The sequence below is a fragment of the Melanostigma gelatinosum genome (assembly GCF_949748355.1).
Source record: "Melanostigma gelatinosum genome assembly, chromosome: 14".
In the NCBI taxonomy this organism is placed as follows: Eukaryota; Metazoa; Chordata; class Actinopteri; order Perciformes; family Zoarcidae; genus Melanostigma; species Melanostigma gelatinosum.
This window is the reverse complement of record NC_136647.1, coordinates 3675331-3689924: the sequence shown is the minus strand read 5'-3', so window position 1 is coordinate 3689924 and position 14594 is coordinate 3675331. Positions and strand designations below refer to the sequence as shown.

General features: G+C 44.5%; 1 protein-coding gene across 1 annotated transcript in view; it reads right to left on the bottom strand.

Moving 5' to 3' along the window:
• Positions 1-1590: 1590 nt before the first annotated feature.
• The window catches only part of jade2 (jade family PHD finger 2), a gene marked incomplete at its 5' end in the record, with an annotated part of 117238 nt that continues 104234 nt past the window's right edge, over positions 1591-14594 (bottom strand). The window contains 3 exons of the mRNA XM_079283303.1: positions 1591-2400; positions 4738-4883; positions 12990-13121. Of these exons, the coding sequence (XP_079139429.1) occupies positions 1612-2400; positions 4738-4883; positions 12990-13121 (1067 nt within the window). The 3' untranslated portion in view covers positions 1591-1611. The remainder of the gene's footprint in view (positions 2401-4737; positions 4884-12989; positions 13122-14594) is intronic.

Here is a 14594-nt window from a genome sequence, read left to right as displayed (position 1 = left end):
AAATGTAGACATATCTTTACACATTAAACTTGAATAATTAAGCATTTTTGAAGCACACCACTGACCTGATAACTGACAGATGAAACACAGTCAGCTAGCAGGTTTAAGTTCTATTGTAAGACTGTTGATTTGACTATTATCTTCTCCACGTGTATCTATGGTTTAAGTCGTGACTCTCGAGGAGACGCGGCGTTCTCAGTGTAATGTGGCCAAACCCTGTTCATCGACGGCTCTGGACTGCAGCGCTCTGGTTAGGTGGGTGGGTTGTGGTTGGGGGGGGTTGTGTGGGGGGGGGCACAGAACAGCAAGCAGCTCTTTGCGCTGATAGTACTTTGTGGCTCTGCTTCGCTAACTGCGTGCAGATGCGTCGTTGATTAATGGCAAACGCTGCATTTACATCCTTGTTTCAGGCACTCGACAATTGTTAAGGTGACAAGGAGCCCAATGCCGGCTACACGCGGTAACCCGTCCAACGGGGTTTCCTTTTGGTTTGATTGTTACAAATCCGATTGAGAAACGACTGATTGATCTACTTATTGATTGTTTGGTTGATTGATATAAGGTTGGTGGGGGGGGGGGTGGCAGGTTGCACAGGGGAAGCGACAGAAGGCACAGAGTTTCTACGATGATTCTTCTCCAAAGATTCAGGCTTAAAAAAAACAAAAAAACAAACGTAACTCAGAATTCTACAGAATTTGAAAGCAGCTGACGAAAGTCAGATGAAATATCTCAACAACGGCTGTGATGTGAGCAAAGGGATTTGCTGATAGTAGTATGTGTGTCAGTATGTCTGTGTGTTTGTGTCTCTGTGTGACAATCTGAATGAGCACCAGGGTTGGGCTCAATCTATTTGCTATAAAAAATAAAATTGGAGAAGCTTGAAATCTGTCTTTTTCGGCTGCGAGGATAAATTTGAGAGTAAGGGCGTTAGTTTATATTGTGAGTCGACGTGATGAGAATTGAACCCAACCCTGAATGATCTATTATACACACACGAGTGCTTACGTTACAGCTCTCATGACTAGCTAGTTGTGCTTTTCATGGCTGAATACATGTCATCCCAGGTCGCCCCTTGTACATATTCAGACCAGCTCTGGTGTGAAATTGTCTTTCCACTGAACATATTCAAGAAAACAGGGACTCGTTGGATGCATCTCAGGACATGAGGACCGAGAGCGAAGCAGACCCTGAAACCAGCTTGAACAATAATAATCATAATAATCATAATAATGCCCCGAAGTGTTAGTTCCCAAGTCTGGCAGAAATGGGTACTTCCAACGCCCAGAAAGAAAATGAATCTGAAATACAAAACAAAAGAAGACTATGGGTAATGTTTCTTTCCTATTTGCTGAATGTATCGCATCTTGTGGAAAGCTGGCGAAGAAACTACGGTCCGGTGGAGAAGCTTCACTGTACGACAGGCAAACCGCTACATTCAAATCCCCCCCAACCCCTCTCCCAAAAACAAATCAGGTGAGAGCTGAAGACATTTTCCTCGGGTAAATGTGACAGGGATTTGGTTGAACGACGCCATCCAACCATGTTTTCTGGACTGTTTATTGGGCACAGATGGAGAAACAGTTAGTGAAGTTAGGACCACTGTGTCTCAGTTTATGAGGCCAGCGCCCTCCTTCTCAGCAGGTCCTCGTTCCCAGAATGCAACTGCGGCAAGCAGAGTTTGCGTGCGCCAGAGCGTGTGTCCGGATCACTCTGCTCGCCGTCGGAGAAGTACCCGTCGGTCTCGGACGTGTCCTTTCCCGTGAGCGGCAGGCCCACGGGCTGCAGCCCCCGGACGCGTGCAGCGGCGCCCCTGCCTCTGGATTTGACCTGGCGGGTCAGATGGAGCCGCGGCACCCTGCCGCGAATGAACGCCCCCGTGTCGGGCAACGTGGCCCCGGGGCTGGAGGCCGGACGCGGAGATGAGCTTGCAGTGAAACCGAACGCGTCGTCGTTCCCCGCGTAGACGCTGTCCCACGGGCCGCGGTCCTCCGAGATGTGACAGGAATCCATTTTGGAGATGGGCGGCTGCGGCGGCAGGTCCCTGTCTATGTCAGAGCTCCTTGTCTGGTGGTGATGAAGGCCCCTGGACCTTTCCCCTTTCCGGACCACGTGGCTGGGCTTTTCCTCCACCACGCTTTCCCACTGCTTCGCGGTGGAGGGGCTGCCGGAGGCGGAGGGGCTGCCGGAGGCAGAGGGGGTGCCGGAGGCGGAGGCGGCGGCGGCGGCGGAGGCCGCAGACAGGGGCGTCTGGGGCAAGGCGGGGGCGGTGGGTGGCGGGTGTCCGCAAGCGCGCAGCTTGTTGCCCCCTCGCGGTTTGCGGCCCAGCTGAGGCGTTTTCCAAGCGGACTGCATGGACTTCTCCATCCTTAGGTTCAGCAGACTTTCCTCGCCTTGCAGGAGCTGGATGACAGAAGAGAAGAAGAGAGGCGGTGAGGAAAGGAATTGGAGACGAGAGGATGAGAAGGAAAGCCGATGAGAGTAAATCAGGAGAGAAAGAAAAAAAATTGCTGAATCAGTTCATGTCTCAAGGGGCAATAAATACACGTTTTACTCTCACTGTATATGATGAATCTGGACTCTCGCTCGTTGATCAAATACGATAGTTTATTTGCCTGTTTCTTGGGAGTCTGGTTTGGAAACCTCCCATACTCGACCATAATGTTTTAGAACAAAAACTCCCCACCCAACACCACCGCCCACATTTCCAAACGCTGACATCGTCTAACATTTTACATTGTGCTGTTTGATCTCTTCCTCTTCAGTATTGCAAAAGAAAGGAGTTTATTATGAATGTCAACAACGGGCCGCTGTAATGACGGTTTGTTTGATAAAAGTCATCACTTCAACTTCAGAAATCTGTTTATTTTTTTGCAGATCTTTCTTTTTGCTGATATCAGGTTTTCAGATTAACATCTCGTTCTCTTTTGTTCAAAAAAACAACACAGTGTTCCTGTTTTGTTTCTCGTCCGTGAACACGTCCCCAAACAATGGAGTTATATCATGCATTCTGGTCGGAGGCCCCTGCCAATCAATACACAAACAGAGCACATTCCTGAGGAGAACAGCAGGTCAGCCACAGTGCAGCGCCGCTCTGACCATCGAACTGATCAACCCACAGTGTGAAGTGAGCAAAAGCCCACACAGCTCAAAACTCCACTTCAAGAAAGATCCAATTCAAAAGGCTGGAAATTGGCAAATTTGCACGGAGCTTTCTGCTCAACTGCCGGCAAAAGTTCGCCGGATTAAGTGAAATGACGCATTTTGCATAATCCAGCGAATCCTCGGCGGTAAATGTGTGGCAAGCTTTGGGCATCAGTAACAGGGGAGGAGGAGCCAATGAACATTGATCATTTACACATACCGCCCACATTGCAATGATACAAAGCCGGTGAAAACAAATGATCGCTCCATCTCCAGAAACCTTCACACGCTGAGGTTGAACCTGAATTACAATATGCTGAAAGGTTATGATGGATTATTTTCCCCAATAACACCAAAAATAAACAGCCTACCCCAGTTGTAATAACGTACATCATTAAAAAACGAACTTCTTTTCTTCAGAGTTACTGCAGTGAAAACACATGCTGCTTTTAAACCACAATGCAAATGGTTGAAGTCAAGCTATGGCAAGGAAATAATCATTAAACATCCCCAGATCACTAATTGTCCTCAAAGGGCTTGTTAAATTAGAGCAGCAAGTGGGAGCAACTGAAGAACTGCAGGCGGTCCCTGTGGACTAAAGCGGTAGTGTTTCCGGGAACCAGACTCCCTTTAGAAAAACTAAAATTTTACTGCAGCAGGGTCTGACAGTCGCCCCCGTGCGGTCCTGGTTCTGGTTCTCCCGTTGCCTCCCTCCCCTCCAGCGGGCTCAGCGATACGGCCTGGGTCTCCAGCAGCGTGGCGCCGGTGTTGGCTCCCAGCGAGGAGATGCTGATGCCGGCTGCAGAGCTCTCCTCCTCCTGCAGGTCAAAGGCTGCAGCAGAGCCGGATCTGCGTCTGTCCTCGGCAGACTGGTCACTGCCGGAGGCCCCGCTTGAGTCAGAGTTTCTGGTGGACCTCCATCGACCTTATCCATCCATTACTATTAGTTTGCTTATATAAGTTATATAGAGGATTAAATTGAGACTGTTTCATAACCAGTTAAAAGTTCCTTGTAGTAACTTTAAACACCTAAAACTGAAACACTACTGCGCTGGCTGTTGACATAGACCACAGTGTCACAGTAATTATCATTGAAACACTTACTTCTGTGGACAGTTTGCCAATGAGCTTTAATGTCAGCCGGATCAATGAACCTTGATTGAAAAGCAGGAGAGCTCACTCGCGTCCTCTTTCATCCTCTCACAGGAAAACTGCACATTTCAACAACTAACTTCTGCTGGCAGTCAATGGAAACGTCAAACTAATATTCATGTCCTCACAGAAATGCCATTTATTTGGTAGAAACTGACGTTTGGGGGAGAGCTCCACCAGCCATAAATGCAAGCCAGACTTTAAATTACATTTTAGATATGTATTATCTAGATATTTGAGATATTGTCCGGGGGGAATAACTGATTTTACAGCAAGTTGACAGCATATCTGACCCGTCTTCAGCCTATTTTCTCCTCACAAAAGTTTAACCTCCTAACCAGCCTAATGTAATCGTCCTCCTTCAACCTCGTTTGATGATCCTTTTCATATTTTATCCTATTTTAGTCGTATTGAATAAGAGAAATTCTACATCTGAAGGCCTACCTGGTCGGAGAGCAGGCTGCCGCTCTTGTCCCGATGCTGGGCGCCCAGAGCCCACTGGCTCAGCATGTCGTCAGCAGTGATCTGAACCGTCTGGGCGAGCCAGCTGTCGAACAAAGAGTTGTCCAGCGGGAAAGACTTTGACAAACCTGAGGGGAAGGGGGGGGGGGGGGGAACATGAGCAGGGAGAAAAGGGAGGATGCACGGAGGGAGAGATGGATGATATCAGGACAGAGGGAGCGAGGGGAGAGAAGTGATGGGAAATAATTGGTAGGGAGGAAGGAAGGGAAGAAAGAGGGAGAGGAGGGGGAGAAAGACAAAGTAGACAAGGTGAAGGGTACTGCACTTTTTTCAAAAAAAAAAAAAAAAAAAAGACAGAAAATGTCGAGTTGATGGCTGCCAGAGTAAGTCGCAAAGTAAAAAGCACGAAAAGAGCAACGGCAACACAAAACCTTAAATTCCAGCATTCTGTAAAACACGGTTAAATGTTACACTTCCATTCAAATAGTGAAGAGCGGCCTTGGACTACTTTTCCTGAGCTGGCAATGAAAGAAGTCGTTTGATCCACAAGAACACATGAACAAAAGACAAAGACTCAAGTTCTATGACTCTTCCGTCGTTTAACATTCAAAGCACGGACTAAAGACGACGCGTCTGATCCCACAGACGGCGAGGACGACGTGATGCTAACAAAGTTCCACGTGATCGCAGAACCTCGGCAGCCAAGTGCTTACAGCGCATGTCATTAAACCAAGATGTCCCGAGTTTGATTCCAGCCGTTTGGATATTTGTTGCATGTCATACCCCCCCCCCTCTCTCCCCTGCATTTCTACAGTCCTCTGTCAAAGGAATCAACTAAAAAGACATCTCAGCGTATTCTAGATGTGCCATGATGCAAAGGAATTTGAGTTGGCGTAACACAACATTTGAAGTAAACTGTGATATTCTGGTTAGATTATATTAATCATACCAACGTCTCAAAATGAATATCATGAAAACTGCAATGTAACATCTTTAAATTGACGTTGATCTCTGACTAAATAGGAACAGAGAGCCGATTGTCTGTCAGGAAGACAAAAACAACAACTTGACACAGTGACATTTACAGTATGCAACGATAAACTCCAAATCCAAACAAGACGTTTCTGTTGCTTCATCAATAATGAACATATAAACCCATTTCTCAGAATAAATCCTGTTTCCTGTCTCCTTCCCAACACTGTTGTGTGTATAATTAGGAGATTTTCATGGCTCCTCTTCCATCATTGTGGGCTGTGACAATGCTGCCAAAGCACTGCGTGTCTGTCTGTCTTCACACAAACTCGCACATTCACACAATGCGGCGTCGACCGCGAGGCTTCAGGAGAACAGAGGAAGGAGGTTGGGATCCATTATAGCTCGTGCACATCTTCTCTCCTGCTCCAACAATTGTGGGTGCCCACATGTTGGCTTTCATTCCTCACATCTTCAGATCCTCTAACAGAGCTGGAGCGAGGGGTGGGTCGATGGCATTTAAATTCATCAGAATCCAGTTTCAAATGCACATTTTGGAGGTTTTTCTGAAACCCTGTCAAATGAATTCAAAAAAAGTTAAAACATTTTGTAGGATAAATTACAAGTTTGACATTTAGCTAAATTGCCGCCTGAATGTTTTTCAGACAAGAGTTGAGCCAAAAAACAGATGAGGCAATTTGTAAAATAAAAACACAAAGTGTTAGTTGTGCAGCTGCTTCACTTTCTGCTTCTTCTTCTTATTATTTAGTGGTTATTTGCTGTTAGTAAACCAGCTCAGAGGTGCATTCACGGTCTCTCTCAAACTCATTATGATCCACTCCGGTGTTAAGTGCTGGTCCGGTCCGGTGTTTGGTTTGATATCAAACCAGTTTAAAATATATTACACCGGCCCAACCCTACTCCTTAAATCAAGCGTGTAGACAAAGAACAATCTCAGCTATTTCCTCTATTTGTGTCCGAGAAAAACAGCTTTTAACGACTTCAGACCAGATCACAAACAGAACTGAGTGCTGAGGCGAAACCAAAATGATCTTTTCCTGACAATACACTCCAGAACAACAACCATTAACCTGGGAGTCTGTCTCATCCACTTTGGGGATTAACTGTCTCCTAGAAACCCATAGGACCATACAAATATAAGCAGAGCTGCCGATAAAGTTGACGAGAAAATTATGGAAAAAAATAGCCTCTCTCTCCTTTTTCTCCATCTTTCCAGCCTCCCTGTACATCTTCAGAGCCTATAATGATCTGCCAGCAGGACGGCAGGAGGTGCTGTTAGGGTGGCTTTAACACCAGCTATACTCCACACACACACACACACACACACACACACACACACACACACACACACACACACACCGAGCAGGTCGTTTCCATGACGCAGCATGTCTCTGCAGGAGTCGAGAGATCTCCGAGGGAGGGAATAGGTGACGGAGGGGGAGAAAAAAGAGCCAGTGAAGAAGTGTGAGGTAGACAGGAGGGGATGATGGAGGAGAGGAAAGGAGGGAAACCTAAAACATGGCACTCTTCAGTCTTGTAAGATATGCTTAAATTCTCACATAATTTATGTTTTTACTACGCTTTACAACTGGGAAACTATAGACACAAGGCCAAGAGCCCAGAGCCATGCTAGCAGCTAGCATTAGCACGCCAACAGGCTGCACTTACATCAAGCTGATTTTAACTTCGTACCAGACTGAGAAGTAATAAATATCATTTCTAGATTCTGCTTCCTGTTGTGCATTCAGAGACGTTTCTGCTGGAGCGGCATGTCCGCCAGCTGAGCCCCGTTAATCAGCGCGAGCGACGAGAGAATCTAAATCCTTCGTTACAATCCGGTTTGCCGCCTCTTTCACGTCAATCTGGATGGATCTGACGACCCGCATCCCTGTTGTCCACATGCCTGCTCAACAGAACTTTGCTCTTCGATCCAAAACATCAGTTCATGTTATGGATTGGGATTCGAAGCTTTGATTGAGGTCTTTGAATGAAGCTTTGTATAAAATGTATTTCCAGAGGAAGCCTACTGTATCTTTTAAATTAAACATGCGACACTGACTCCTCCTTACTCAGCTACAGCTAACATGTTGAATCAATGGGCTCGAGTAAGCTAATGCTATGTATAAAAGGGTCTAGGTCCATTACAGCCACGTAAAGCCCTCGTTCAAGGCTTTGTTGCAGGACAATGACAGTTTGGGGACACGGCTACAAAAAGCCTCAGGGTGGCTTTACAGAACAGCTGATGTTGTAGCAATGATTCGCTAGCCAGCGCTACTAAAGCAGTGCAGGGTAAGGAATGCACGAGCAGCAGGACAGAGCCAAGACCAGGCCTGTGCATATGAGAGAGAGAGAGAGAGAGAGAGAGAGAGAGAGAGAGTGGGAGAGAGAGAGAGAGAGAGAGAGAGAGAGAGAGAGAGAGAGAGAGAGAGAGAGAGAGAGTGTTGCTAGGTCTGACTACAGTCTGATGATTGTTCTCGGGTGCCAACCGTCTGCCTGGAAACTCAACCAGAGAGACGGAGATAGAAACAGAGAAACTGAAGCAGAGTAAAGGTGGATGAGGAGCAACAGAGCGATCCGAAGACCCATCAGAGCGACGGAGGGGAGATAAGCAGTGCAGCAGGCAGAAAAAGAGTGACCTAAATACCTGAATAAAGGGGCAGAATCACAGTCTGACACAATAATGATCAACCAGAATACAAATCGCAGCATGAATCAACAGAAATGAACCTGTTACAGCTGCTCTATCACAAAAGGGACGTTTTCCTTTCTTCTACCTGTCTCCCACCATCATTTGTCAGTCATTTGGCCCGATTATCTTCTGCCGACTGAATGAAATGTTACATTTTTTCTTCAAAATCCGCCCTAATACTACCAAGTTAAAAAGCTATTGTGATGCAACCTTTTCTATTTTTGAACCTGTTGTGTTTGATTCAGAACGAACGCAGACGAGATGCTATACTGCACCCAAATTCAACAATAACACAGAGACAAATCCAACATGCTGCACACGAAGTTACCTATTTCCTGAACAACAACAACAACAACCTGGACGCTCTGCAGCCAAGACTTTCAGTGCTTTGAGTGAGGGGCACTTTTTACACTTGTTACCGTTGCTAAGGACTCAAGGCACTTCAGCTTTTACTGTCAACATCAGGCAGACAAGCTGAAGAAAGGGAGTCCCAACAAATTGGCAGATTACTACCTTTGATGCAACATATCTCTACAAATGCATCAAATCTCACTGAACCGTGTAAGAGGAAATTCAGACTGTCATTTTAAAGTGTATTTTGTAAATGTTGACTCACCGTCGCGGCCGAGTTTGGCTCGCGGTCAGGGATCTACTTGAACTGAATCATATCTACCCCTTAGTGTTTATTGTATTCATTACCAACATACATATGCACATTACTGTGACTATTTGTCGATTACTTTTGAATCTATTCTTTCATGTCACAATGCCAGACTAATCAGTCCACTCGAACCCGTTGAATCGGACAGAGAAGGTCATTCTGCTGTGAAAGCCCTGTGTTGCATAAAGACAATAAATAATCAACGAAAACTTGAATTATTTACATTTGATTTACACAATGGCTACTTTAAAAAAGGTTGTTCGCCAGGTCTAAAGTTCGCCAGGTAATTATTTGTGGAAGTTTTCCACTAAATGTAAATTGCAGCGTGTAACAAACATGCAGATTGGATCTGTGGAAACAGAACTTTGTTATGCAGCATCGTTTTTAAGGGTGAAACTCCTCAGGGCCTGTGAGGGTGACACCAGCAAGATAAAAAACAAATGAAATCTCCCTTTTTCCAAATCATAGCAGCATATGGGTGCCACTAATACACGTTGGGGATAAGGGACAGTGCATCTGAGAGGGAGTTCTGGTACACGTCTGTCTTCTTGAGCCCAGGACACTAAGAGGAAGACAAAAACCCTGAGAGTCAGGACCAGAGCTGACGGAGAACAGATGGCCTGACGCACAAACACACCGAGACTGTGAGATGTGAACACATACGGCACGCAAAAGCAAACACACAGACGACACGCAGCGACAGGAACGATATATATACACAGTACACATAGCATGCATGTGCACACACACACACACATGCAGACAAATGATGCAGCAAAAATGACACCGCACACCACACACACGCACACACACACACACACACACACACACGCAGGGATTGTTTGTCATGGTAACACAATGTGAGAGATGAGCTCACAGCATCTATTCAACATCAAGTTGCAATCATTATCCCTCATCAGTCAGACGGAAAGACAGACGGAGAAAGGGAGGAAAAAAAGACGGAAAGATAAGCAGAGAGAGAGAGAGGGGGAGTGTTATAAAAGAGCCAGAGATAGAGAGAGAGAGTAATACTGAAAGAGATGAATAGAAAAGAAGAGGGAGATGATATCAGAACAGGAAGCAAAGGAGGAAGAGGCAAACTGCTCTGCTTTCCTGCGTGATCGCGTCTTCGTTCATTGATCATGTTCATGGGAATGTACTGTACAGAGCTCCTCTGGTTAAATAAGCCAATGAGAGACAGTCCTGCGTCATCACTCACTCTGACTCTGTGCGGGTGAAAAGCTCAAAAACATGTCTGACACTGACATCAGATTACGAACAGTCAAATTGTTTATGTTTGACCATTTCTCCAAAGAAATGAAAGAATTGAGTATTTTCTTCAGTGTATTACAGTACTCCCTCTAAACCTCATTCAGACCATCACAATGCACTGAAACTCTCTATCAAACTGATTAAAAGGACATTTTTCAACCATGATTCCTGTTGGCGATGCACTATCTTCCTGAGAACCATGAGGGGAAGTCGCAACACAGTAAACGCTGCTGAATGATAAGCAGCTCACACAACATCAAGGATGAAACTGGGCTGAATTAGAGTCTGTAGTGAAAGTGGAGGTTACAGTCGCGGCGTTAACATCATTGAAACGACTTTATTTTGAAGGTGAATTGAAGAGTAAGAAGATAAACTCAACAGAGTAAAATCTGACTCCAGGACTTCACGTTCATGCAGGAGATTCAAACTGACAAAAGCTTCTTAAAAAAGAATTAAAAAGCCTGCAGCTGACACACAAAGGCAACATTCCAAACTGAATCTTTGCGGATGTATGGATGGATTTTATGCTCCAGAAATGTTAATAGTGAGGTTAAGCTTGGCTGTATATAATTCCAACTACATGGGAAAAAAAAACCCCACACACAAAGTCAGAGCCTGTTTTGTTATCGACAGAGCAGCTCTGGGTTTCATCCTTTGATGACAGCGTGAAGTCTTTGTTGGGCGGCTTCTTTTGTGGCTCTGAGCAACATTCTGTCGTGTTCGTTTTCCGAGATAACAGGAAGCAACCGAGCTCCTCGCGTGTTGCTTTAGTGCTGCTGTCAGCGTGCTAACATGTATTCCTAATGCTTTCCATGTGTCTTATTTGTTGCATGAGACGTGTCTGTTCTGCAGGTCGACATTATCAGACAAAGCTGTATTTTGTCATTCAGCTGCAGGACTGTGACGACTTGACCTCCGACCCGTTGGGGACCTATTCAGTAATGAATTGTGATCAACATCATCTGTCATGTCGATGAGCTGCTTTTACTCGTGCACATGAAAGGGAGGACGCATGACAACAAAGAGCAGAGATCGTCTTCATTTAGGCTCTCGGATATTATTCATGTGCAGTAGCTTTATACAGAACTGCAGAAATATTCATAACTTATTAGATCTGGATATGTATAAACAAGGTTTATGCAAGACTACAAATCCACCCACCTGGTGTCCTACATACAGGAGCTATTCACAGCTGAGGAGCTGGCTTTTAGAGGGAGCCTGAAGATATGGAGGACTTTGTTTTCCACTTTACTCGCCCACGCAAACATGCTGTGTGTCACAAGTTGAGTGTTTCTTTCCCTTTCTTGTTTGCATGCTATTTCCTTTATTTTCTCACGCAATAACAACAACTTTAGTTTTTGTCTTAAACTTGAAAGTTTCATCAGCAACACTTTACAGTAGAATGCATAGGCACTGTACAAACATTAAATAAATGGTTTATAACCAACTATAATGTAGTTGTAAGAAGATATCCGTGTTTCGTGTTGTATTTGTCGACAATAGCTACTCACGTGGACGGCCATAAGCTTAAACAGATAATGAATGATAATGTCACTTTCAGTTCATTTTGCTTTTCGATAGCCCGACACCCGTTTAACGACAACTAACCTTTTTATGTCTTAGGAAAAGAAACCCCACACGACATGAAATACAAGAGGCGCTTTCCTGTGAATGAGCTTTGGCCACACACTTCAAAGCGCCCTTCATTTCCAGCTGAAATGTTAATGCCTTGCGTTGTAAATGTCAGACCTCTCATCGTATTTTTCTGTTGGCTTCGCTGAAGTTTATTGCCGCATTTTGATGATGCCATCGTTAAGGGTGCTCCGATCGATCAGCCGAAAATTAGATTAGAAAAGACTTGGTGGTTAAACGATTAACTGCTGTAATAATAAAATGTGAAATGTGTAAATTTAATTCAGCAACACTTGTGAATATAGAAGCATATAACCATATTTTATTGCGTAATAAACCATTTATTTGATGCTTAAAATTAGGGCTTATGAACGCTAACTAGAGAGACATCAAATCTCAATTACTGTCACAATAAATATGACAATTTTTAGTTTCACGATTTGGAGAAAAAAGATGCTATTTAAAGGAGAAAACCCCAATATTTTCAGTGCAAAGTCTGTTTTTCGTTGAGCCTGTATTTCCCCCCTTAAAGCACAACCCTTTATTTCGAGCCTGCCTCAATGAATGCAGATGGAGAGGTGAATAGATGGACACGAACAGAGGGGAAGATATTCAATTTAAAATCTGAACCTCAAGTCGCTGTGGACACAAGTGTCAGCCAAATGCACCGTAAATTGTTATGAACAAATATCCAAGTACGTTAAAATCTGCGCGCCCAATTTCCATTTAATAACCGTCTTCAGACGCGTCATGTGTCGCGGTAATGATCGGTTGGCGGGGGGGAATGGATCGCCTGCCAGCAGGACGGACAACCATCATCATCCATTCCCGTCTCACTTGTGATGAGGATTTGCAGTGACAGGCCTCTCGCCGTTGCTCTGACGGAGTCTGTCTCCCAGGTGCTCATTAATGACAAAGATTAACACCGACGGAGCTTCTTTCTCTCTCGCACACACACACACACACACACACAATATATATATATACCTAGCTCTTTTAGCAGGGAGCCGTTCTCTTGCTTCAATCGCTCCTTTTTCTTCTCAGGACTACTCTTCCTCCTCTCCTTCCCTTTATCCTTCGCTCCATTCTGTTTGCTCTTTTCTCCCTTCTGGCTTTTTTCTGCAGGGAGACACAGGAGACTGATTTTATTTAATCCAAACGTCACTGAGCCTGAGGAACTTCCTCACTTCAGATGGAATTTGAGTGAAACGGAAGCAGACAGAGAATATCAAAGTTGGAGAAATATCGTGCAGGAAAACTTCCTACATGTTGACATGTAGGAAATTATTTTATTTCCTACAACACGGGTGAATGAAACAGACCTGAATCAAATTAAAATTTTGCAATATGGTAAAAAGTGTGGATGAACACATCGTTAATTATAGAGATTTAGAAGGAGAAATACAGAAGGAATAATAGAAAAATCTGGAAAAAAGTCTCTGGTGAACTTGAATATAAAGGTACAGTGTGCAGCATTTAGGGAGACTCATTTGCAGAAATTAAATATATAACATTAATCAGTATGTTTTTGTGTGTATAGTCACCTGAAATTAAGAATCGTCCCGTTTTTTGCTACCTTAGAATCAGCCGTTTATATCTTAATAAGGAGCTTGTTTTCTTCATGGAGCTGACCGCCATTTTTCTACAGTAGCCCAGAATGGACAAAATCAAACGCTAACTCTAGATAGGGCCATATGCGCATTGTTGCCACATCCTACATACTGCACCTTTAAGGCCTGCGGAAGTATTTCCCACACATTAAAGATCGATTGCGTTGGATTCTGTCTAAACCTCCCAGAACTTACTCTTCGTGTTTTCAATCACACAACTTGACGTCTGAGTGAGAACGGTTTCACAGGACGTCATCGTAGCCCAGCACACAGTAATTCTCTGTAATTCGGTGTCATTGGCCGAATGTGACTCACCTCCTGATGAGGTGTGTGGATGCAGCCGCAGTTCATCTCCAGTGACACATTTAGCCTTCTGCTCTACCCAGATAAAACCAAAAAGGACCCGGCTTGCATGTTAATGCTTTGTTCTTTAAAAGGACGTTTAGTATTCTAGTTAAAGGTTGAGGGTAAGGCTGACGGATTCAAGACCCATGTGGCCAGGGGCGGACTGGGGGAAAAAAGTGGCCCGGGAGTTTACTGTCAGACCGGCCCACTCAATGCATCGCACGTATCGATGTCAGTGGCCTACTTGGAAAAATACCCATACACTTAACATTATTTTTGATGATTACAAAGAAATTACATCATATATGGTTTTTTTTATAACATTTGGATCCACCAATTTGCCTGGATGGACACATTGAATAAAATAATACTCCAAGGTAGTAGTTTGCTCGATGAATATGCTGAACTTTGGGCTAGTATCAGATGGTTATACGTATAACTACAGAGCCTTAAGGAATGAATGTCAGCAGAGAAAGACCACACAATAAAGAAACTGGAATCAGAGGGTAGAATTAGTTTGAACTATATTGAAATGAACAGAACATACGATGGGGTGTGAACATCAGTGGTATCAGTAGTGTTGCATGCTGGGTGTGTGATTGTGTGTGTGTGTGTAGGGGTGTTGAAGGTGCATAAC